General features: G+C 48.3%; 1 protein-coding gene across 8 annotated transcripts in view; it reads left to right on the top strand.

Annotated features, from left to right (window-relative positions):
- Positions 1-23,569, top strand: part of RBSN (rabenosyn, RAB effector) — a 31,874-nt gene that overhangs the window by 3,915 nt on the left and 4,390 nt on the right. For 3 of the 8 annotated variants that reach the window (XM_070463524.1, XM_070463523.1, XM_070463521.1), the window contains exons 2-11: positions 7,610-7,934; positions 12,021-12,161; positions 14,348-14,448; positions 15,419-15,464; positions 15,589-15,750; positions 16,992-17,233; positions 18,482-18,552; positions 20,858-20,944; positions 22,174-22,276; positions 23,212-23,316. In XM_070463524.1, the coding sequence (XP_070319625.1) occupies positions 7,787-7,934; positions 12,021-12,161; positions 14,348-14,448; positions 15,419-15,464; positions 15,589-15,750; positions 16,992-17,233; positions 18,482-18,552; positions 20,858-20,944; positions 22,174-22,276; positions 23,212-23,316 (1,206 nt within the window). In that variant the 5' untranslated portion in view covers positions 7,610-7,786. Of the gene's footprint in view, positions 1-5,601; positions 5,885-5,995; positions 6,114-7,609; positions 7,935-8,168; positions 9,081-12,020; positions 12,162-14,347; positions 14,449-15,418; positions 15,465-15,588; positions 15,751-16,991; positions 17,234-18,481; positions 18,553-20,857; positions 20,945-22,173; positions 22,277-23,211; positions 23,317-23,569 lie in introns of those variants that run through there. The other 5 variants (XM_070463519.1, XM_070463520.1, XM_020872492.2 and 2 more) reach the window with 5 other exon arrangements.

Here is a 23,569-nt window from a genome sequence, read left to right as displayed (position 1 = left end):
CAAAGATGGTCTCGATAAAGGACAGAAATGGTATGAACCTAACAGAAGCAGAAGATATTAAGAAGAGGTGACAAGAATACACAGAAGAACTGTACAAAAAAGATCTTCATGACCCAGATAATCATGATGGTGTGATCACTCACCTAGAGCCAGATATCCTGGAATGTGAAGTCAAGTGGGCCTTAGAAAGCATCACTACGAACAAAGCTAGTGGAGGTGATGGAATTCCAGTTGAGCTATTTTTCAAATCCTGAAAGATGATGCTGTGAAAGTGCTGCACTCAATATGCCAGCAAATTTGGAAAACTCAGAAAGATGATGCTGTGAAAGTGCTGCACTCAATATGCCAGCAAATTTGGAAAACTCAGCAGTGGCCACAGGACTGGAAAAGGTCAGTTTTCATTCCAATCTCAAAGAAAGGCAATGCCAAAGAATGCTCAAACTACTGCACAATTGCACTCATCTCACACGCTAGTAAAGTAATGCTCAAAATTCTCCAAGCCAGGCTTCAGCAATATGTGAACCGTGAACTTCCAGATGTTCAAGCTGGATTTAGAAAAGGCAGAGGAACCAGAGATCAAATTGCCAACATCCACTGGATCATCGAGAGGAGAGTTCCAGAAAAACATCTATTTCTGCTTTATTGACTATACCAAAGCCTTTGACTGTGTGGATCACTGTGGAAAATTCTGAAAGAAATAGGAATACCAGACCACCTGACCTGCCTCTTGAAAAACCTGTATGCAGGTCAGGAAGCAATAGTTAGAACAGGACATGAAACAACAGGCTGGTTCCAAATAGGAAAAGGAGTACGTCAAAGCTGTATATTGTCACCCTGCTTATTTAACTTATATGCAGAGTACATCGTGAGAAACACTGGGCTGGAGGAAGCAGAAGCTGGAATCAAGATAGCCAGGAGAAATAGCAATAACCTCAGATATGCAGAGGACACCACCCTTATGGTAGAAAGTGAAGAGGAACTAAAAAGCCTCTTGATGAAAGTGAAAGAGGAGAGTGAAAAAGTTGGTTTAAAGCTCAACATTCAGAAAACTAAGATCATGGCATCCGGTCCCACCACTTCATGGGAAATAGATGGGGAAACAGTGGAAACAGTGTCAGACTTTATTTTTTGGGGCTCTAAAATCACTGCAGATGGTGATTGCAGCCATGAAATTAAAAGACGCTTACTCCTTGGAAGGAAAGTTATGACCAACCTAGATAGCATATTAAAAAGCAGAGACATTACTTTGCCAACAAACGTCTGTCTAGTCAAGGCTATGATTTTTCCAGTGGTCATGTATGGATGTGAGAGTTGGACTGTGAAGAAAGCTGAGCGCCGAAAAATTGATGCTTTTGAACTGTGGTGTTGGAGAAGACTCTTGAGAGTCCCTTGGACTGCAAGGAGATCCAACCAGTCCATCCTAAAGAAGATCAGTCCTGGGTGTTCATTGGAAGGACTGATGTTGAAGCTGAAACTCCAGTACTTTGGCCACCTCATGCGAAGAACTGACTCATTGGAAAAGACCCTGATGCTGGGAGGGATTGGGGGCAGGAGGAGAAGGGGACGACAGAGGATGAGATGGCTGGATGGCATCACCGACTCGATGGACATGAGTTTGAGTAGACTCCAGGAGTTGGTGATGGACAGGGAGGCCTGGCGTGCTGCGATTCATGGGGTCGCAAAGAGTCGGACACGACTGAGCAACTGAACTGAACTGGGCAGCAAGCAGAGCCTTAAGAGAGCCTTTCCTGGGTGGGAGAGGAGGCTGGACGGGGCGAGAAGAAACAGCCGAGGGCTTGTGTTTCTTACTGTTTCCTGGGACGTTTCCCATCCCTGACAGATACCAAGCCCTGGCAGACCGCTCCGCTGAGGACGCTGTGTTTCCTACGTGGGGTGAGGACTCCATGCAAGGAGGCTGCAGTGGGTAATTCCACCAGCGTGAGAGTTGCACACCAGGTGACTTTTCAAAGCTCTTCCCGCCCAGAGGGTGCCCCAGTCTTTGGGTGCGGAGGGTGCACCTGGATCGTGAGATCATGGTCCCGTCCACACTCCAGGTCTCAGGGGAGAGACACGTCCTCCCCAGCTCTCTCAGCTGGCCCAGAGTTCAGCCTCGGGGGCCCCAGGCTGCTCAGGCTCCGGGGATGTGACACAAGCCCTGGTCACCAAGACTTCAGGTACAGAGCCTTGGCATTATCTTTTTTTTTCTTCTTCTTCTTTCAATTTCAGGTGTTCTTTTTATATTGGAATAAAGTTGATTTCGTATGTTGTGTTTCTTTGAGTGTTTAATATCCTGTTTCTATTATACATTTATATAGAAGTATTCTTTTTTATTTTTTTAATTGTTGGTTTTTAGATTATTTTGAATATAGTGTTCCCTTGTTGATTAGGTCCTCCTTGAGTATTTATATGTATTAGAATTGATATATTACTCCTGTACTTCTAATATATCTCTCCGCTTAGCTTTTTGCTTCGTTAAGCATCAGTTTATTGTCTGATTCCTGGAATAGGTTTCTGCCTTGTAAATGGCTGTGTTTGTATTAAATTTGTTGATACCATCTCATGAAATCATAGGCCACTTTTTGTTCTATGTCTGACACCCTTCACCTAGTATGACCAACTCTGGGTCCATCCATGTTGTTGCAAAAGGCAGTTTTTCATTCATTTTTTTTGTCTGAGTCATAGTTCATTATATATAAGTACCACATCTTGACACATCCATCTCTCTCTGGGCATTTCCATTGATTCCACTTCTTGGCTATCATATAATAAATGATGATGCAGTGAACATTGTTTGTATGTTTCCTTTCGAATATCAGGTGTTTTTTTTGCATGTATGTCCAGGAGTTTAATCACCGGCTCAACTTTTTGTGGTATTTTGTAAAAATACATATTTATTTACTTGTTTGGCTGACCTGGGTCTTAGTTGCAGTACCCAGGATCTTTATTTACTGAATGCAGACTCTTAGTTGCCTAGTTGTGGCATCTATTTCCCTGACCAGGGATCGATCGAACCTGGACCACCTGCATTGGGAGCATGGAGTCTTAGCTTTGGACTATCAGGAAGTGTCCCTCATTGAAATTTTTTTTTTTGAGGGAGAACATTCATACCATTCTAAGTCTTATCCATTCATATTCCCAAAAAGAAGGAGAGTTCATTTTTTCCTTGCCCCTACACATTTACTGAATGTAACAAGTTGATGATGACCGTTGTGACTTCTTGGAAGTTATTTCTTGATATAGTTTGATTTGCCTCTCTCTCGTAATTAGTGATGTTGAGCATCCAGTCTTATCCTTTTTTTTTAAACATTGTAATATTTACCTCCTTTAATTCATTTCTTGAAAGCTTTTTTGAATTCTTTTTCAATTACTTTCCCCAAGGCTAATTTTTGTGAACAGGTTTCATTAATATCCCTTATGACTTGTTAATATTAACAGCCCCAAGCACTTGTTGCATTCTCAGGTTGCTCAGTGGGAAACAATTTGCCCACCAGTGCTGGAGTCGTGTATTCAATCCCTGGGTCAGGAAGTTCCTCTAGGAGGAGATGGCAACCCACTGCAGTATTCTTGCCTGGGAAATCCCATGGAAAGAGGAGCCTGGCGGGCTATGGTCCATGGGGTCACAAAGGGTTTGGATATAACTTAGAGACTAAGAACAAAAACAAACCACAGGCTTTATATTGTTTTTACTGGAACTAGCCACGAGGTGGCAGCAGTTCTTCTTGTACGACTCTGGTTTGTTCTTCGATCAGAACTTTGATGAATGTCTTTGTCCTGGCCTGTGAATTAGAGTGGAATGTACCAGAGCAAACAGTCAAGGGTTTGTGTCTAATTACTTCTTCCCCCTTAAGCTTCGCCCCTTCCCCCCCCCACCTAGGGCAAATGTCCACCCTTGCATAAACCTCTATGGTGAGTGTCCTGTGGTTCATCAGTGGTGTGACTATGAGGAAGAAGGCTACCCTCAGTTCATTTCAGTTGCCAGTCGTGTCCGACTCTTCGAGACCCAATAGACTGCAGCATGCCAGGCCTCCCTGTCCGTCATCAACTCCCAGAGTTTACCCAAACCCATGTCCATTGAGTTAATGATGCCATCCAACCATCTCATCCTCTATCATCCCCTTCTCCTCCTGCCTTCAATCTTTCCCAGCATCAGGGTCTTTTCAGATGAGTCAGCTCTTCGCATCAGGTGGCCAAAGTATTGGAGTTTCAGCTTCAATATCAGTCCTTCCAATGAACACTCAGGACTGGATCTCCTTTAGGATGGACTGGTTGGATCTCCTTGCAGTCCAACCACTAAGGCTACCCTACCACTAGGATATGTGGAGACCAGTTGACTTTTCGAAGCTCTTGCATCTTTCATGTCCACCATCATTTGGGTGCAGTAGGTCTGGTTATACTGATGCAGTGCCTGCCTGGGTCAGGAGAGTTTGGTCTTCACCAGCGTGGATGAGGTATTGGCCCAAATGGGGTCATTTGCCAGGCTATCCTGTCTTACCCCCCTCAGCCCCACTGTAGTACAGCCTTGGGATCCAAGGCTCCCCAGATTTAGGGATGTCAAAGCATTCAGGGTCACCAAGGCCCACGGTGAATATAATGAGCACCCCCCACTTTATTTTAATCCATTCATCCATTCCTGGATACTCTAGGTCGTTACCATATCTTGCCTCTTGTAAGAGATGCTGCAATAGCTAAGGGGATGCAGATACCTTTTTCAGTTAGTCTTTTCTTCAGATCAAACCTAGAAGCACAATTAGTGAACCCTATTGCAGCTCTGTTTTTAATTTTTTGAGGCACTCCGTACTGTTTTCCACAGTGGCTGCATCATTCCCAGTTCCCATCTTCACCAACACATTTCTCTGTGATACAGCCACTCAGTTACAAGGTGATGTCTCACTGCCACCTTGTTTTGCATTTGAAGATTCACAGATTTTCCTGACCACACTATATGTGCTTGGGTTGGATCCTCTGTCTCATTTCAAGCTTAAGCTCATGCAGTAATATTCCAGACGGTTCCACATACGGCACGTTTCTCAAATACGCCTTTTCTCTCTAGATCTCAGGAACTTTATGTACTAGGTATATGTGCTCAGTTGCGTGTGACTCTTTGGGACCCCACTGATTGTAGCCCACCAGGCTCCTCTGTCTGTGGGATTTCCCAGGCAAGAATACTGGAGTGGGTTGCCATTTCCTCCTCCAGGGGATCTTCCCCACCCAGGGATTGAACCCACATCTCCTGCATTGGCAGGCGGATTCTTTACCATTGAGCCACCTGGGAAGCCCCAGAACTTTTGTTTCTAATTAATTTATTAATAGAACTGCAGTTGTTGGTCTGCAGGAGGCATTAAAGACCCCTGGATGCCTCATATACCGCGCACCTTGGCCAAAGCCTAAAGGGCTACAAGGTTCAGTTTTCCAATCTGTGCAATGGAGTGGAAAGCAAGGGGTGGGGTTTAACTTCACCTACTTGCAGTCCGTGGGGTCGCAAGGCGTCAGACACTACTTAGCCGTTGAACCACAACCCCAACTTCCGGGGCTGGGAAAAACGTAAAATCAAGGAGCGTCACCCGGCCACTCGTTCCGGCGCCTGCGCAGAGGCCGCCGCTGCGCCGTTTTGGGGAATTTTTTTCCGGCCTCTCGACGACTCGGCGCTCCTAGGTCTTTTCTCCTCCGGTGTTTTGGTTTCGGTGCCGCCGCAGGCGTGCCTGCCGAGCGCCGAGCTGTTGATGGAGATGGCGGCCGCGCCCGAGTGAAGGCTCGTGGAGGCCCAGAGCCCGCTTCTGAGGACTGGACAGGCCTGCGCGCCCGCAGAGAGGGCCAGGCGAGTCTCCGGGTCGGGGCGCCGTACCGCTTCGGCGAGCAGACAGGCGGTTGGTGGCCCTGTGTTGTGGTGGGTGTGACTTGCGTGGTGGGCGCCGGGCCTGTCCTGCCGCGCGTCCCGCCCGAGTGTCCGCGGTGCTTTTACTCCGGCCGTGGCTGCGCGGGGGCGCCTTAGCGGTCTTGGGTTCTGCGGCGGGGCCTGCGTGGTCCCAGGGGGCAGAGAGCGGCCGGCGGCTCTCGCGCTGGACGAGGAGCTGCGGGCACCGTGGGCCTTATTTGGATTTCGGACAGGATTTCGGGTATGAGGGGCTCGCTTGTGTTGTGGACGTGGGGCCCAGCTCTGTGGTTTGTGGTGGGTGTTTGGTTATGTGATCTTAGATTTCGTTCATTCATTCATTCCCTCCCGGGGCGTTATTGGGATCGTCGGAGTTTCGTGCCGGGTACTGACCCAGCGGGTGTGGTGGTAAGAACGTGGACGTGGCCTCTGCCCTCACACAGCTCACAGGCTGTGGCTATTAGTCGCTTTGTGTACCTGTGATTACAAATTGAGGTTAGTGCTGTGACGAGAGGTGCAGGGCTACGGGACAGGAGAACACCGTGAGCAGCGCTTTTCCGAGGCCCTGAGGGTGCCTTCAGATTTCTTCGGGAGTGTTTTGGATTTGCGGCTGGTTGCGTGAGTGGGAAGAGAAGAGGCTCACGTGAGCCTCTGGCTAGGAACTGCTTGTTCTTTCAGCGGCTGTCTGGAAAAGGGGCTGAGAAGTGAGTGTGTGTAATCATCGGGCTTTTTCACTGGAGGAAGAAAACAGGAACCTCGTGTTGCATTTGTTTATTTCCTGGGTCACCGACCCGTTTCCCTTTGATGACTGGGCAGTCCCTCTTCAGTGGCCCTGTAATTGGGTCCATCCGCAGCTCAAAGCTGAGGTTCATACGTTCCTCCTCACTCTCCACCCTCGTTTGTGGCCTCAGATTCTTGAGAAATTTCTCTGCTTTGTTGGGATTGTTTTACCTACGTTTTCCCTATGGCTGGGAGTCTTTCCAAGTTGACATTGAAAGTGACTTTGTCCAGGCTGGATAAAACTGAAAATGTAACTTATTAAACTCTGAATTGTTTAAGCACCGGGTTCTTTTATTTTTGAGGCAGGGAGAACGTTAGGCTTGCTGGTTTATAAAGTCTAGTATGTTTATTGGAGAACAAGTATTGTACAAACATAAGGCACGAAATATATTTTTCTTCTTTTGGTAAGTATTTGTGTTATTTTCAGTTCGAGGCTATCAAAGTAGATTTTTCTTTTTGATCGCTCAAGTTTCTAATGCTGTTCCTTAGACTGAAGTTGGAATTTCTGTTTGGTTTCTGGGATAGATGCTATCCCTTTTACATCAGTGCATTTCTGACACAGATGCAAAAACTCCATATATGTAGTTGAATAAAATGGTCAAGGGAGAGAGAGTCAAGTAAAAACTTGCACTTGTTGAGAACTACTTCAGACATGGTATACACATTATGAAGTTGGAATAAATGTTAGAGAATTGACGCTTTTGATGTTGTAGTTTTCTTTCTTATCTGCAGGAGTCTGTGCTTCCCCCTTCATTGAGTTGCTGTTGCCCAGTGATGGTCTCTCATCTTAGAAAGTTTAGGTTTCCACCTAAGGATTTGAGAAAGCAGTTTGTATTCTCAGACTTGCACTGGAAAACATTAAGTACCCATCTTGAATTGTGAAAAGAACAAGGAAAGTTCTCAGTTGCTGCTAATTTGCCTGAATTTGCTCCCCCCTCCCTTTCTTTTTTCCTTTCTTAGGACTTCTACTCCAGAGAGGACACCTCATCCAGGACTATGATGCCACTTCCCCATCATCTGGGTGTTGCTTGATCCCTTGTCTAAGCTAATGCTGCGGGATCCCTTGTCTCTTGTGGAGGAATCCAGCTGACTCTTGGCATGAGGGCCCTGCGTTGTGGGGGTTGAGAGAGACACCCCATGGCGTCTCTGGATGACCCAGGAGAAGTGAGAGAGGGCTTCCTCTGCCCTTTGTGCCTGAAGGACCTGCAGTCTTTCTATCAGCTGCACTCGCATTATGAGGAAGAGCACTCCGGGGAAGACCGTGATGTCAAAGGGCAAATTAAAAGTAAGAGGCTAGGATTTCCTGCTTATCCTGTTCTGTCACTGGGAGCTTTAACTTGTGGGATGGTTTTTATCAGCTCCTATGGTTGCCACTGTCAACTAAAAAAAGATGTACAACTTGAGAGTTGTGAGTTAAGTTTTATTTGGGGCAAAATGAGGACTGCAGCCCAGGAGGCAGCATCTCAGATAGCTCTGAGAGACTGCTCCAAAGCGGCAGTGGGGAAAGTCAATATATAAGGTTTTGGTGAAGGGGGAGTTCAATACCATGAAGCACTCAATTTACAAAAGGTTTTTTGTTAGTCATGAGGGTCTGATGTCACCATGAAGGGATTTAGTGCTTCTCTAGATATGAGGAGATGCAAGGATTGAGATCATAAAATCTGTTCCTAAAAACATCCAACTATCTAAAGACCTGTGCCACCAGATCCCCTAGAGCACAGAGTACCTCACCCACCCTGAACTCCCTCAGGGAGTGTTGAAGGTCAGCAGCTGGAGCAGTGTGGGGTCAGTCTCCTAGAGGCAAACGGCAAATGCCTTTGTTGCTCAGTTGTTGGCAGTGCTCTTGGTAAGAGCCAATTTGTAGTTGACACCACCATCACAGGATAAATAATGGCAAATTAATAATGATAATAATAGAGAACATGTTTCTAGTGTTTTCCTTGTAGCAGGCATTATTAAAAACATTCCCCTGCATTAATTTCATTGAATTCTCACCATAACTGTGTTGTCAATGAGCCCCATCTTACTGATGAGAGTTCTAGGCACACAGAGACAATTTGCCTGCACAGTGAGGCTTCACGCACAATGTGAAGCTACGCAGTGAGGCAGAGCCTGGCTTCGAGCCTAGTGAGTGTACTTACTCTTCTCTGCTGTCTCTTCCTAGCCTGTTTGAATTATCTCACTGCCAGTGCCAGACGGTTTTGGGGTGGAATTCCTCTCCTTTGTCCTGTAAGCGGAGGCACATTGCACACTGTTTACCTGTCACAGGTTTCAGGCCTCCCTGCCATCCTTCCTTCACTGTGCCCTGTCTGTGGAGCGCGGGAAAAGGAAGGTATGGCTGAAATGTGAGGAGGAAAACCCACAAAGCTGAAACTTGGTGAGCTTCCAAGGACCCTCACATCCTAAAGGGTTGCAGAAAGAATTTTTGAAGGTAATTTTTGCTGTTCAGAGTATTCGTTTCCTAGACTTCAGACTCTAGCCCCTAAGTACGATGCTGGTGCCCTGGAACTCTTTCCTAGTGATTCAGTTAACTGCCAGCCATGCTTCTGAAGGCAATGAAATTTAAAAGGTCTGATGGCATATTCACAGCTCTGTGTTGGGTGGGAGAGAAAGGAGAGATCTGCGTGTTCCTCAGTGGACTTCGGCCTCCACACCTGTCAGTCACACGCCCCCTGTAATCAAAATAATCTCACTCCACGTCTCACTTTTCAGTTCAGAAAAAAAGGTTGTTGAAATTGAAAGCATTACTATTTATAACCCCTGGCAAAAAATATGACAGTTAGGCATTTTCAAAATCCTGAAGGCCGCGATGGCCGAGGTGGCTTCTGGCTGCAGAGGCTGGAGCAGAGGCGTAGCTCTTTGGAGACAGAAGAGAGAAAAGAAAGAGAGGGAAATGTATGTTCTTTCACACACATTGTCATTTCATCAGCTCTCCCAACAACCCCGCAGGAAGGTGGGTGATCTCATCTTACAGAGAAGAAGCAAGACTCTGAGATGTGCAGCGACTTCTCCAAGGTCACGTAGGGATTGACAGAGCTAGGCCTTGACCCCGTGTCTTCCATCACCTCTGAACCTAATGCCGCTCTTTGCCCGTGGCATCCCAGCTGAGGTGAGGCCCTGTATTCCCACCACAGCAAACACTGCAGCTGGAAAACTAGCAGACAAACGCACTGCTTGTCTCAGTGGCCTTCGGACAGCTGAGGGGCTCTGTGGTGGTCTTCAGTGTCTTGGTGTCTTAGTGTCAGCTGAACTGGGCCGGATACTGGGATTCTGCTAAGACTGCTGCTAGTGGCTAGAGAGGTTAGAGAGTGGTGTCCTCACATTGCTGGGACGGCTGCGCTTTTGTTAGGGAAAATGTGTAAGATTATTGATGAAATAATAGATACAGGACCTTTTGTTTCTGACTGAAAGGAAGTGAGGATTGATCCTGAATACTGGCTAGAGAGAGACTGGAAGTTACCAGATTTAGTTCCTCTTTTCTGTCTGTCTGTTTCTCTCTGCTTTTCTGTTTCTGCCTCCTTTGAGAGACTGAATTTCTTGTTGGGTTTGGCTGCGAAGGGAAGACGGGCGGAATGAATCAGACGCTTAGATTTTAGTTCCCTCTCCTTTCATCTGGCTGATAATCACAAAACATTTGTAAGAAGTCAAGATGTGGGCTTTCTTCTCAACTAATGAAAGGGAGAAACGTGGTACTGAGCTGAAGAAATACTTTGGGCTGATCAGATACTGGAAACCACGTCTCCATGTGCAGTTCCTTGCTCCTACCTCCTGCTTCCTTTACTTGACTTGTGGACGCTTGGAAAACCCGGGACTGGAAAGAACTCTCAAAGAGATGCCAGCTAAGGGGCCAGGCCGTGAGCGCTAAGGCCTGCTTTCATTCGGAAGGGCGTTTCTCATTCTCCCGTGTAGCGTTGGTCGCACTGGAAGCCTGCAAGAGGGACCTTGTTTGGCTGGCTCAAGCTTTGGTTCTGACTCCAACGTAACCTCTTAAAAGTAGCCTCACCATCGCTTCAAGGGCAGGTTACGGGCTGTTTTCTCTCCTAACTCCCAGTATCTGACATCAGAGGAACACTGTACACAGCCCATGGTCCTGGTGCCTTCACTAAGCTTACTTTATTTTTTAGATTATTTTATTTATTTATTTTTGATCTTTTGGGGACTGTTTTTCCTTCTTGTTTTTAATTTTTATTGCAGTACAGTTGCTTTACCATGTTGTGTTAGTTTCTACCAAACAGCAAAGTGAATCAGCTCTACATAGGCATCCCTCCCCCTCTTTTTGAATTTTCTTCCTGTTTAGGTCACCACAAAGCATTGAGTAGAGTTCTCTGTGCTACACAGTGGGTTCTAGGCTTGCTTTGTAGCCGCCTTCTGCCCCAAAGCCATACAAACCTTTCAGGAAGGAGTCATTGCCCGGTCCATCTTGAATTGAGGACATGTGCCTTGTCTGAAATGCATTTTTTTTTTTTAACAAAGCGTTTTCGGGATACAAGAGCTGTCAGTTGAATTTAACTTCCCTGATTGTCTCTGTTCCTCTTAAGATCAGCCTCTTATTTGGGAAACTTGAAATCTGGAAGCCACTCTGGTGTTCATAAAGACTCTGATTCTATCTGTGTTGCTGGAATCTGGGAGGCAAGACCCAAGGCTAGGGAGTGACTTACTGGGGGTAGACCATGCTCTGCATAGTGTCCTTACTCCTGCTGGCTAGCTCTCCCTCTCCATCTTTCGAACTCTTTACTGGGCATTTTCGTCCTCACAGAAGCACGTGGTTCCTCGAGTGTCCTTACTTGGCCTCCAACTGTTACCGTCCTTGAAGTTCTTGAATTTTATCTGAAGTCTGTTTTGCAGCCCTAAGATTTTAGACTAGAGTTAATCGTAACAGTACTGCTGAAATCACAATCTGCAGCTTTCTTACGGGACCCGAGACCCAGGAATTCCTCTCTGTACTACACGTCCAGCATGTACAGATCTTTCACAGTGTACATGTCCAGATCTTTGAATCCAAGAGTCTTTACCTCAGAACCAATTTTCTGGTAGGGTTTGCTAATGTTCCTCAGCCTGCCGTTGAGTCTACCCTTAACTTCATAATTGATTTAAATCAATGATTTTTTTAAGCAACAAGATCCCTATAATGACATGGGCTGGAGGATGGAATTGGAGCAGTAAATGGGATCGGGACACTGGTCCTAGAAGTTTGCCTCCTTTCCTCATACTGCTTCTGTCCTCGGGGAATGAAGGAACCCTGATACAGGAGAATCCACGAAATGCACTGGGACCCTGTTGGTAGGTGGAACCTGGGTGCTCTTCTGTAGCACCTCGACACTCCACTGGGTATTCTTCATGGGTTCTTATGGCGTCTGTTCCGTTTTATAAGGTCTTGTCCAGAAGGCTAGGAAAGCAAAGAACAGGCTGTTGAAACGGGAAGGAGATGATCGAGCTGAATCAGGCACCCACGGATATGAGTCTTTCAGCTATGGAGGGGTCGATCCTTACATGTGGGAACCCCAGGAGCTTGGTAAGAAATGCTTTTCATTCATTCATTATTGAGTATCTGTATGTTTTCAGAGTTTGCTGAGAGACACCAGTAAACCAGCATGGTCTTAAGCTTCCCATGGCCTTTGTGTCCTAGTGGCGGGAGATAACTGACAAGGATGGGCTGGGCATTCGAACACAAAGCATTACGGCATTAGGCACCACATAAATCTTACATATGGACCCTCATTTATTTATTTATTTATTTTGACTCATTTAATTGTTACCGAACCTCATGGGGACCTGCCCAGGGTCAGACAGCTGGGGCGCTGCAGAACTGGAATAGGAGTCTCTGATTGTCAGTCCAGACATAGTCCATTGTCTCTTTTCATGTAGACATTACCTGCCTACTGAAAAGCACTGGGTCATGCAGCTTAATTTTCTGAAGTGTGTAATTATGGTATCATCTACTTGCTTTCCAAATTATCATCTTTTAAGGGTAATGGAAATAATCTAAAATTTATTTTGATGATGGTTGCACAAGCCTGTCAGTAAACTAAAACCCATTGATTTTGTATGCTTCAAATGGTGAATTGTATGTATTTGAATGATAACTCAGTGAAGCTTTTACCAAAAAGATCATGCCACATGGAGCTGAACTAACTTATCTTTCATGTCCTTTAACTGTTGAACATTAGTGATCATTAATATAATGCTGTCCATCCATGTGATGGATAAATAATGATTTTTTTTTTTTTTTGTAGTATTTTGTTATACTTCATTTGCTTTTTGGCTGAGCCATGTGGCATGTGGGATCTTAATTTCCCGACCAGGGATCAAAGCCACAAGCCCTGCATTGGATGCATGGTGTCTTAACCACCAATTGCTAGGGAACTCATGTACTGCTTTTTATACTTTGATACTCATTATCTTGTTCATCTTTCATAAAAGCCATGTGAGGTAGAAAGGATAGTGATGCTTATTCCATTTAAAGTTAAAAAAGATTTAAAAGTCAAAGTCAGTTCCATGGCCACACACTAGCCAAATCTTAAGAGCTCAGTCCATGTGTGGCCAGTGGCTGACATATTAGAGAGTGGAAATGTTTTTTCATCATGGCAGGAGAAAATAAAAATAAGACTGTATGCATGTAACTATTTGTTACATGTGAAAGACAATTAAAAACATGAGGGAGACATTTTAAGTGTATGAATTCTTACTAGTTTTTTGATAACTTATTTCATGATTGCCAGTGTTAAATTTATCAAGGTGATGTTTCAACTAACTTCCCTGATTTAACAACTGAAGGAAGGCACAAATTGCAAAAGGTCAAATGAATGGCAAATTTTCAGTTAATGCTTATCGACACTCCTAAAAATTTGAAGCTAAATTTTAATTAGATGTTAAAGTGTGGCTAGGAAGAAGAGAATAACGGATGGTTAAGAATCTAGTATAAAGATCTAGATACAGTAAAGTACCTACATGAACAAGCCGTCATTGGGAGGAAGAAATGAATTGAGTGCTGGGAGGCCTAGGGGCAGGGCCAGCTTTCAGAAGCAGTGCGAGATTGAGCAGGAGCTCTTCAGATGCTCTGAGACAACAGGCTACTTGGTTCCATCTGTATGAGGATTGTCCTAGGTCTTGGCTGTGGACTGAGGATGCTATTGGTTGAGCTAGCCCCACAAAGGCATCTCTTACCATTTGCATGTTGGGGGCTATTTAGAGAAAGGTGGTGTTCCTCCTGATGAAAAAGCCGTATTGTACCAACTTTGAAAAGTATAGGAAAAATAGCCCATAATGTTATTTCCTTTTTGTTTAACAAAAGTTCACATGCCAGGCAGTGTTCTAAGGATTTTATAAATTTAACTTCTTTAATCTGGATAACAGCACTGTGCAGTTACTACGGATGTTTTCCTCATTTTATAGCTGAGTACTCCAAGTTAAAGAGACGTTAAGGAACTTGTCCAAGGTCACACAGTGTGTGGCAGAATTGAGCACAGGCTGGTTCCAGAGTCCAGGCTCTGTCCTTGAGGTCTTTCTTAACGTACTTTGCGGCCCCAAGGTGACCATAGTTAACATTTTAGCAAACTTCCTTCTGTTTGATTTTCTAGTTTTTAAATTTTTATTGAGACTCTAAAATCCTAGATTTTGGCTTGCTTTTGAAATTCAAGGTAGGGAGGCTCCCTCGGAGAAGTGACAAGTCATTTATATTGCCTCCCCCCTTTCTTCTAGGTGCTATGCGAAGCCACCTTTCTGACTTCAAAAAACACCGAGCTGCCAGAATCGACCACTATGTCGTTGAAGTCAATAAATTAATAATCAGGTTAGAGAAGGTAAATTTTTTTGTTTTAAAACATGTTTTTTTCCTGCAAGTATAAATTCTTTGGAGGGAAAAATTACACTTCTGCAGCACGAATCTTGTCTTAAATCTATTGTGTTTGTCTGACGCTGGCAGGAAAACACCCTACGTAGAGTGGTGCTAAGGATGCGGTTCTCGGTTCTAGCCTGGGCTGGTTTTACAGAGGGTAACAGCCTGAGTTGATGACTGACACATACCCAGCTTCCTTCTTCCTTCCTGTGAAGCCCACTTGACTGCCTGGCAGCCCTTCTGCCTTCAGATCCTTTCCTCATTTGGGGGTCCCAGGCACCGTCACACGAAGGGGTGGAGTGGGTGATGCCGTGTGATGGCAGACAGGCTGGGAGCCAGGCGCGGGAGGAGCACCCACCAGGAGCAGCATGCGGGGTGGGAACCTCTTGTCCTGCGGTTGGTTTAGGAGCGAGTCTTCAGCACCATGACCGCTGTCTTTTCCATCAGCCCTGGGAATGCTTGTGCATCAGCTGGGTTGTGAGAGAGGCCAACATGGCAGCACCACGGTTTAGCGCTCTGCCTGCGCTTCGTGGGGCAGGGGTGTTGCGTCCGCTTTCATTGTCCAGTAGGGCTGTGGAGAATTGGGGGCTCCCCCTTGCCCTCGGTGCTTTCATTGTCCAGGAGGGCTGTGGAGAATCGGGGGCTCCCTCTCGCCCTCGGTAGCCATCCCACCGTGTCCTTGCCTGCCCCTGGTTATTGCTTCCGTGGGCAGCCAGCAGTTGAGAGACTGGAATGGGTCATGGGAAGGGGAGTGCCTTCCGGGTGGAAAGCTAGTCCTCTGTCCCCCGTGAAGTTGTTTTTGTGACATCGTGGGGTTGGAGACGACATAAGACTTGAGTGATGCCTGTGTGCTCATTCCCACTTGATGCCTCCGCCTGTAGACAGTGTATCCACCACCAGATTCATTCCTTCTGACCCTTTTTTCTCCTTGTCAGCTGACTGCGTTTGACAGAACAAATACCGAGTCTGCGAAGATCCGAGGTAACTAACTCTCGAACTTTGCTCACGTTCCTTCTGTTCTTTATTTTTCATCCTGACCCGATCTCTTTTTTTTTAAATGGGCTCCCTTCGTGTGTGTTTGGTTTTTGTCTTCTTCTTCCCACAGCAATAGAAAAGTCCGTGGTGCCCTGGGTCAACGACCAGGATGTCCCTTTCTGTCCAGACTGCGGGAATAAGTTCAGCATTCGTAACCGCCGCCACCACTGCCGCCTCTGCGGGTCAATCATGTGCAAGAAGTGCATGGAGCTTATCAGCCTTCCCTTGGCAAGTAGGTGACGTGGAGGCAGCCTGGCCCCTGACCTCCTGCCGAGACCAGCCCCTGGTGGGAGACTGTGGTCTTTTTGTTTCAATGTATGGCCCATGGGACCTTCATTCATTTACTGTTGATTCCTTGAGGCTCACTACAGCCTCGGCAGTTTGCTAGGGCCCAGTGGAGCAATGGTCTATAATAGAGGTTGGCCAACTTTTCCCATAAAAGACCAGATAGTGAGTGTTTTAGGCTTTGTGGCTCACATCCTGTCTGTGTGACATTTCTTCTTTATTACACAGCCTTTTTGAAGTGTAAAAACCACAGGTAGCTTGAGGGCCATACAAAACCAGGCCAGACTTGGCCTGCCAGTCGTCGTTTGCCCACGTATGGTCTGTCAGTATCATCCGTTCCTCCAGGGTAGGAGGAACCCAGTGGCCCAGGACTTTGAATCTCAGCTGGTGAAACGTTGCTGGAGATGATCTCAAGGCGTTGTGGCTGATTCTGGGCTGTGTGGGCTGGTTTGCAACCCTGCAGAGTTCCGCTGACTCTGCACGTGCTGTCGGCTGCACGGCGCCTGGGTAACGTGGGACAGGGCAGATGTTTCCTGGGTGGGGCTCTGACGTCCAGTGGGCACGTGTCACCTTGGTAAGTTCCCTGTCTCTGTCTACCCTGTCTACTGCTGTGCGGTAGCCCTATTGGAAGAAACCCATAGGGATGCAGCTATGAAAGACAGCTTGTGCCCTTGGAATCACAACTGCTTGGGCAGCTCTGGGCTGTGCGCAGAGCTGTCATCACACGGAGCAAGTGGGAAGTGCCCCAGGAGGAGCGCCGTGGTGGGAGCTGATAGGCGGGCAAATGGTGTTTGCCTCAAGGAATTGGGGAAGGCTTCCTGGAGGATATGCCATTTGAGCTGAGCTCTGGCAGGGGTAGCAGTTGGGGTTTGGGCATCGGGGAAGGCTGCGGGGGACGGTCCAGGGAGAGCCTGGGTGTGTCTGGACGGCTGGAGCAGGGGAGCTGGTAAGGCCAGGTTGGGGTAAGCTTCAGAGCTTCAAGGACAGCCTGTCCTTGGCTCATGGCTCTCTCCTGGAGGCGCTGGGCATCCAGCCTGCTGCAGAGCCTGAGCCCCGGCAGGCAGAGGTATGGGTGCCTCTTGCCCAGAGGCAGCATCTGGCCCCCACCTGTGGACTCCACTGCTGTTGTGGGCAGTGGGGTGATCTAAGCTTTGGGGTTTACTGCTGCCTGTCCTGTGTTCTTTACAGACAAGCTCACCAGTGCCAGCAAGGACTCACTGAGCACTCACACCAGCCCCAGCCAGTCACCCAACAGTGTCCACGGCTCCCGCCGGGGCAGCATCAGCAGCGTGAGCAGCGTGAGCTCTGTCCTGGACGAGAAGGACGACGACCGGATCCGCTGCTGCACACACTGCAAGGACACGCTTCTCAAGAGGGAGCAGCAGATCGACGAGAAGGAGCACACGCCTGACATTGTGAAGCTCTACGAGGTGATTCCTGGGCCAGCTTGAGTCTGATTTGAGAAGCCGGGCTGATTGTCATGTGCACGCCTGCAGATTTTGAAGAATGCTTTGTGAAATTGTTCCTTTCAGTCGTTTTTAGTTTCTGCCAGAGGGCACTAGCTAGGGCCCTGAGTGAGTCACAGGGTTACTGGGTGTGTTGCAATAAACTTGTTTCCTTGCCCTCCCTGCCCACTTGGGAGTTGGAGGTTGGCGCTTTCAGTGGCCCGGCAAGAGGAGGAAGGCTGGTTGCCATGCAGTGTAGACAGGTTCTGTGGTCAGAGCAGGAGCAGGAGCTGGTGGTGGTGAATGGTGGACCAGAGGGTCCTAGGACACTCACTTGGGAGTTTGAGAAACTTCCCAGAAGTGTAGAGCTTCCTTTTTTGAGTGCATTCAAGTGCCTCAGCTCTGGTTACCGCCAGCGGCCCTGCAGGGTCTTCAGTAGGTGCTGCGTTACAGGAGCAGAGTGTGGTCAGAGCCTGCGGCTTAGAGTCGCACTGGGCGTGAGCTTGACTGCCTCCTAACCCTGGGGAGGCCTGCAGGCTGAGGAGGATGAGCCAGGAGGGTGTTGGGCAGGGAGGTGGTAGGAAACGGGGAGGAGGAAGGCAGCCTGGCAGCGGAAGGAAGCGGCTTGAGCAAAACCGGACAGGGGAGGAGAGTGTTTTGTCTGGTCATCACTGAATGGTCACTGTTAGCAGATCTTCCGGTCCCAGTGGCTGTGTTTCTGGAACCACCGTGAAAACAGACTGCTAGAAATGGTGTTAATTAAAACCTTGCTGCGCTGCAGACATTACCGTTGTCCACTGTTGTGTGGCGCTCACGATCTGACAGTCTCTGTAAACAGCCGCCAAGCTCGCGGCTTCCTTCTTTTCTGAAGGGAGCCCTGGCTGTGCCTTGAGTGGCGTCCGGCGTCACCTGGCAGATGAAGGCCATAGCAACTATTTCTTCTCGCTACCTTGGTGAGCTCACATGACTTGTGTCCTGGAAGGTCTTGCTCCTGTCAAAACATCTGGTCAAAGTTCACCCTTCTTTCCTTCCTACAAGATTTTCTTGTAGAGTAGGTCTGTAAATCAGGAAATTGATAACAGTGAACAGAACAAAACTAAAAGCCACTCTCTGCTTTTTTTTTTAATTTAGAAAACTGCACATTTTATATACATCTCCATTGATTCTGCATAACGTTTGTATTGTCTTTTCTGTACCTTGAGACAAAACTCACCTCTTCTTTTTTGTTCTTAGAAATTACGGCTTTGCATGGAGAAAGTTGACCAGAAAGCTCCTGAATACATCAAGATGGCAGCATCATTAAAGTAAGCTCTTCCTCTATGTTTTATTGACTCAGTGGTGACTGTTTTCTGTCATTTTAGGTCGGTTCTTTAGTAGCTGAAAGTGTAGGCCCTGCCCCTTTCCCCTCGATGCTCACAACTAGACGCCACAGCCCCTGGCAGCAGACGGCGGACGCGCGGGGAGCCCTGTTTCTTGAGCCCTCTCAGCCCCAGTGTCCCTGACTACCCCGTATATTTGCGCCCCCTGGGTCCCAGTCCTCTTTCCACGCCTTGCCCGAGACCGCTGGCCCTGAAGGAGAGCAGGGAAGGGCCCCAGTCCCTTCTCCGCCTGCGGGTCACCGAGCAGTCACGTGACTCGGGGTCACTCTGCCCTCCTGTGAGTTGGTGCGAAGAGGCGTAAACCTCCCCGGGATGGGGCGGGGGGTCGACTCGGAGCATCTGCCGCCTGCTCCTTTCCTAACGAACTCACTGGACTCAACACGCCCTCCTCCTGCCCCTGCCTGTGGGTTTGAAATCAGAGCAGGCCTGCCTTCTACCTGGACACCAGCAAGGACAGCTGTGTTCCTGGCATCATGCTGGCACCCAGCCTGTCCCTCAGGACGTTGTCACCCGAGGGCCTGCTCTCCCAGCGTGCTCTTGGCTCTTTTGCTTTGTGCCTTAGACACAATTGTGGGTCAGTGGGCTCTCCTCTCCCCAGAGGGGAGCTGCCATCGCTGAGACCGTTTCCAGGTGTCTTAACTCTTCCTCCCAAGACCAGTTCTGAAGGGCTTCGAGTGAGTGCATTTCAGTCTGTCCCTCATTCATGCAGGGGATGTTTATCAAGCACGCATTAGGTGCCAGGCACTCTTCTGAGTGCTGGGGCTGCAGCAGCGCATAGCCAAGGCAGCTTCATTATCACGGGAGCGCAGCCCATAACAAGTGGGCAATAACACACAAGATAACGAAGCCAGGCCTGGTGGGTGCCCCGAGGATAACACGGTGGGTTGATGTGACTGGGACCAGGGCAGCGATTCCAGATTTAGGCCAGCCCTGTTATCTTCCACATGACTTGGCGATATCGAGACAAAGTCCAGGTCCTCTTAGTTCTGGTCTGATGTTCTTTTTGCAAACTGTGCAGTTAGAGATGATGAAGCAACTTTACTGAATCTGTAGATTACAGAACACGCCAGGATTTTCCCAGCCAGGATTACCTGATAGAGGGAAAACAGGTGGACCTGGCAGTTCTTTTATTTCACTTTACTTGCTGCTGCCTCAGGAAGGGAGTTTCGTGGCTGTAGCCGAGGCTGGATTGATAGCTGGGCGATCATCTGAAATGTTTCTGTTCTCAGTAAACCTTGTTTAGGCTCATCCCATGTGCTAGTTACTGGGGGTATAAAAATGAAAACCCTGGTCACTGCATTTGGACTTCAGCAGTCTGGTGGGAGTGTGTGTGCTCTTGGTTGCTAAGTGATGTCTGACTCTTTTCCACCCCATGGACTATAGCCCACCAGCCTCCTCTGTCCATGGGATTTCCCAGGCAAGAATACTGGAGTGGGTTGCCATTTCCTTTTCCAGGGGATCTTCCCGACCCAGGGATCAAACCAGGTCTCCTGCTTGGCAGGCAGATTCTTTACCACTGAGCCCCCAAGGAAGCCGCCTGGTGGGAGTGGCAGACTCGTAAATGAAATCCTAAGACCACACGATAACTGTGTTGTTCCTCTGAGACTGAGGTTAAGCCCCCACTGGCCTTTCCTAATGTCCTCTCCTCTGCTCTCTGGGTAGTCTTTGAGGAAAGAAAAGTGCCTTCTCCTCTGGTATAGTGTAAGCAGCTCATGTATAAACCATTTCATCCCTCTTCCTAGATGCACAGAAGTTGTTCAGAGAAAGCGTTAGTAGGCTGAAGCAGGGTCAGTCCTACTTATTTTGACAGTGAGCTTAGGAGCTGGCCCCATAGGCCTTGGCACTAGTTTTCCCACAGCATTGGCACATTAAAAGCGATTTCTAGTTAATTGACACTCACAATTTGAAAAGGAACGAATATTGCATTATATTAAAGTGACAGTGAAAGTCGCTCAGTCGTGTCTGACTCTTTGTGACCCATGGACTATACTGTCCATGGAATTCTCCAGGCCAGAATACTGGAGTGGGTAGCCTTTCCCTTCTCCAGGGCATCTTCCCAACCCAGGGATCTAACCCAGGTCTCCCGCATTGCAGGCGGATTCTTTACCAGCTGAGCCACAAGGGGGAGTTCCCCTCTCTGTGAGGCCTTAAACCTGTAGAGCCTTTTACACCACCGTCTCCGTTCAGTGCAGTGAAACTTAGACCAAACATCTGCCTTATTTCTCCCTAGTGCCGGAGAGACAACCTACAGTCTGGAACACGCTAGTGACCTTCGAGTGGAAGTGCAGAAAGTGTATGAGCTAATAGATGCGTTAAGGTAAGGTCTGTTAGGTGATGTTCGTACCTGTTGCCTTAAGTGGAGGATGTGCTGGGTTTACGGGGTGGTGGGCGGCCAGCAGACCTAGCTTACCTGGTCCTGCTGATCGGGGGTGTGTGTGAGGAGGAGGCTGAGGGGGCTGCCAGCTCCGGCCCTCAGTGCGTCTCAGTAACTGTTGCCTGAGGATTTTTACTGTTCATGATTGTTACAGGAACAGGAGCTGATTGGTATCAGCTGTGTGTCGGCTATTTCCACACAGAGTGGCTCCTGTATTCTACCACAGTTACCCTGTGACGTAGAGGTTAGCACCCCCATTGTATAGGTACAAGAATGCACCACAGCTAGCCAAAGTGCTGGAACCAGAATGGAAGTCCAGGTTCTTTCTTCAATTTGACCACTGCTTTTTTTTTTTTTGGCTGTACTGTGTGGCTTGTGGGATTTTAGTTCCCCAACCAGGGACCAGAACCAGGCTTACGGCAGTGAAAGTGGCCGAGTGTTTAACCACTGGACCACCAGGGAAATCCCAGCTACTGCTTTTTAACTGTGGATTGGCTCTTGGGGTTAGATCAGCCCTTTGCAGTGTAGGAAGTACTGTGACTCAGAGAACAGAGATACGGAACCCTTGTCCATCTGTACATGAAAGACTAGCTACATAGGGTGCAGGGTTAGATGCAAAATGAAAATGTAGGTCCCCTGATCAAAGTTAAGAATTGTAAGGGACTTCCCTGGTGGTCCAGTGGTTAGGAACCTGCCTTCCGAAATGGGTTCAGTCCCTGATCGGGGAACTGAGATTCCACAGACCGCGGGACAGCTAAGCCCGTGTGCTGCAACTACTGAACCCTCGCCCCACAACTGGAGAGATGTCTGTGTGCCGCACCCGAGAGCCCGCAGCAGGAACTGGGGCCTGATGCAGCCAAATGCATAAACAGATGTGAAAAAGGAGAGGTGTGAGACGGAGCAGAATGTTGGACCAAGCACAGGGCTGCTCTGAGGCAGCGGTCCTGGGCCCGCGGCGGCCGAGTGTTTGTCCTTCGCCCCGTGCTTGTTTGGGGCCTTGGGTGCAGCCAGCGGGTAAGAAGTGGGCTTCACCCGCAAGGGCATCTCAGGGGAGCCTTGAGCCCATTTCTCCTCACAGCTTGCCGGCATGCAAGCCTGGCGACTCGGGATTCTCCACCCGTGTTTCCGAGGCTGGCCGTGCCTCTTCCAGCGACGTGTCTGTTCTCATGCAGTAAGAAGATCTTAACCTTAGACCTGAAGCAGGACCCGCCGCCACACCCGAACACCCTGCGGCTGCAGAGGATGATCAGATACTCGGCCACGCTGTTTGTGCAGGTACAGCCGCCGCACTCCTGCCGCCAGAGGGCGGGCGGGCTTCAGGATCACAGGGGTGTCAGCCACATCTGGGAGAAATCCCTGCTCTGAGTGTGCACCACCCTTTGTGTAACTGTTCCCCTGTCCCTGGGCATTTCTCAGGCTCCCACTTCTCTGCTGTTGTGAGGAGTGCCTGGTGGACTTGCTTGCACGGAGCATTTCCTCCTTTGGATAAGCTCCTGGGGGACTCTTCCTGGGCTATTGGTCTGGAGGATACAGTGATTGTTCAAGGACTCACTCCACCTGGGAGACTGCATCTGAGTCGTTTCTACCTCAGAAAGCCCTCGTGAGAGTCACAGTCAGTCCCCTGTGGGGCCCTGACGGAGATCTGCGTGTCCTGTTGGGTTAGTTATCTGACACCATAATGCAGAGTGAGGCCCTTCCTGCTTTTGATGGATGACTGTATTCCACAGTCGTTGGTGGGTGCCCGCTGCAGCCCAGGCGGTGTTTTAGGTGCTGGGTGTCCTGATAGACCTTCCCGTTCTCATAAAGCTTGTATTATAGAGGGGATAGATGAGAAAGAACAGAATATATGGCTTAAGAGGGTGGAAAGTGCTGCAGAGAACTGAAAGGAGGGTGTGGGGGTGGGGCTCAGATGGCGGCTTACGGATGTGTTAATAGACAGGGAGGGCAGGAAAAGGCCTCACTGACACGGCAAGGAACCAAGATGTCTGGTGCTGATCATCTCCTAATGAAAAGGCTGGCCCTTCCAGAAGGAAGCTGGCACGGACCCGATTTCAGGGTTAGGTCCTTCCCTGCTCTGCTCATTAGGGTGGCTGTCTGAGACCAACATGACGTAGCTTCAGTGGGCTCTCATTAGGGAGCTTCAGATTCTTTTTTTTTTTTTTCTCCCGAGAAAAGAGTTTAAGTGTAAAATTGTCCGTGACTCCCTACAGGAAAAGTTGCTTGGTTTGATGTCACTGCCGACCAAAGAACAGTTTGAGGAACTGAAAAAGAAAAGGAAGCAGGAGATAGAGCGGAAGAGGATCCTGGAGAGGCAGGTGAGTGAAACTCAGGGACGCTGGCATCTGGCTTCTTCCGAGCGGCTCCCATGAGCACACAGGCTCCCAGGAGGTGCCGTGAGGTTGTCGTTAAGTCACAACCTCTTACTCGCTCTGGTTTGTGTTTTCCTTCTGTTCTGGCCTCTCGCATTTTAGAAATCAAATAATTATTTTCCTCCCCCAGGTCTTTTTCTTTCAGAGGCTCTACTGATTTTCTCCTGTCTAGAATACCATGGAGACGGGCAGTCCTACC

The sequence above is a fragment of the Odocoileus virginianus genome, unplaced genomic scaffold (assembly GCF_023699985.2).
Source record: "Odocoileus virginianus isolate 20LAN1187 ecotype Illinois unplaced genomic scaffold, Ovbor_1.2 Unplaced_Contig_3, whole genome shotgun sequence".
Taxonomy (NCBI): Eukaryota; Metazoa; Chordata; class Mammalia; order Artiodactyla; family Cervidae; genus Odocoileus; species Odocoileus virginianus.
The sequence above is the reverse complement of the archived record's forward strand: the minus strand, read 5'-3'. Positions and strand labels throughout refer to the sequence as shown.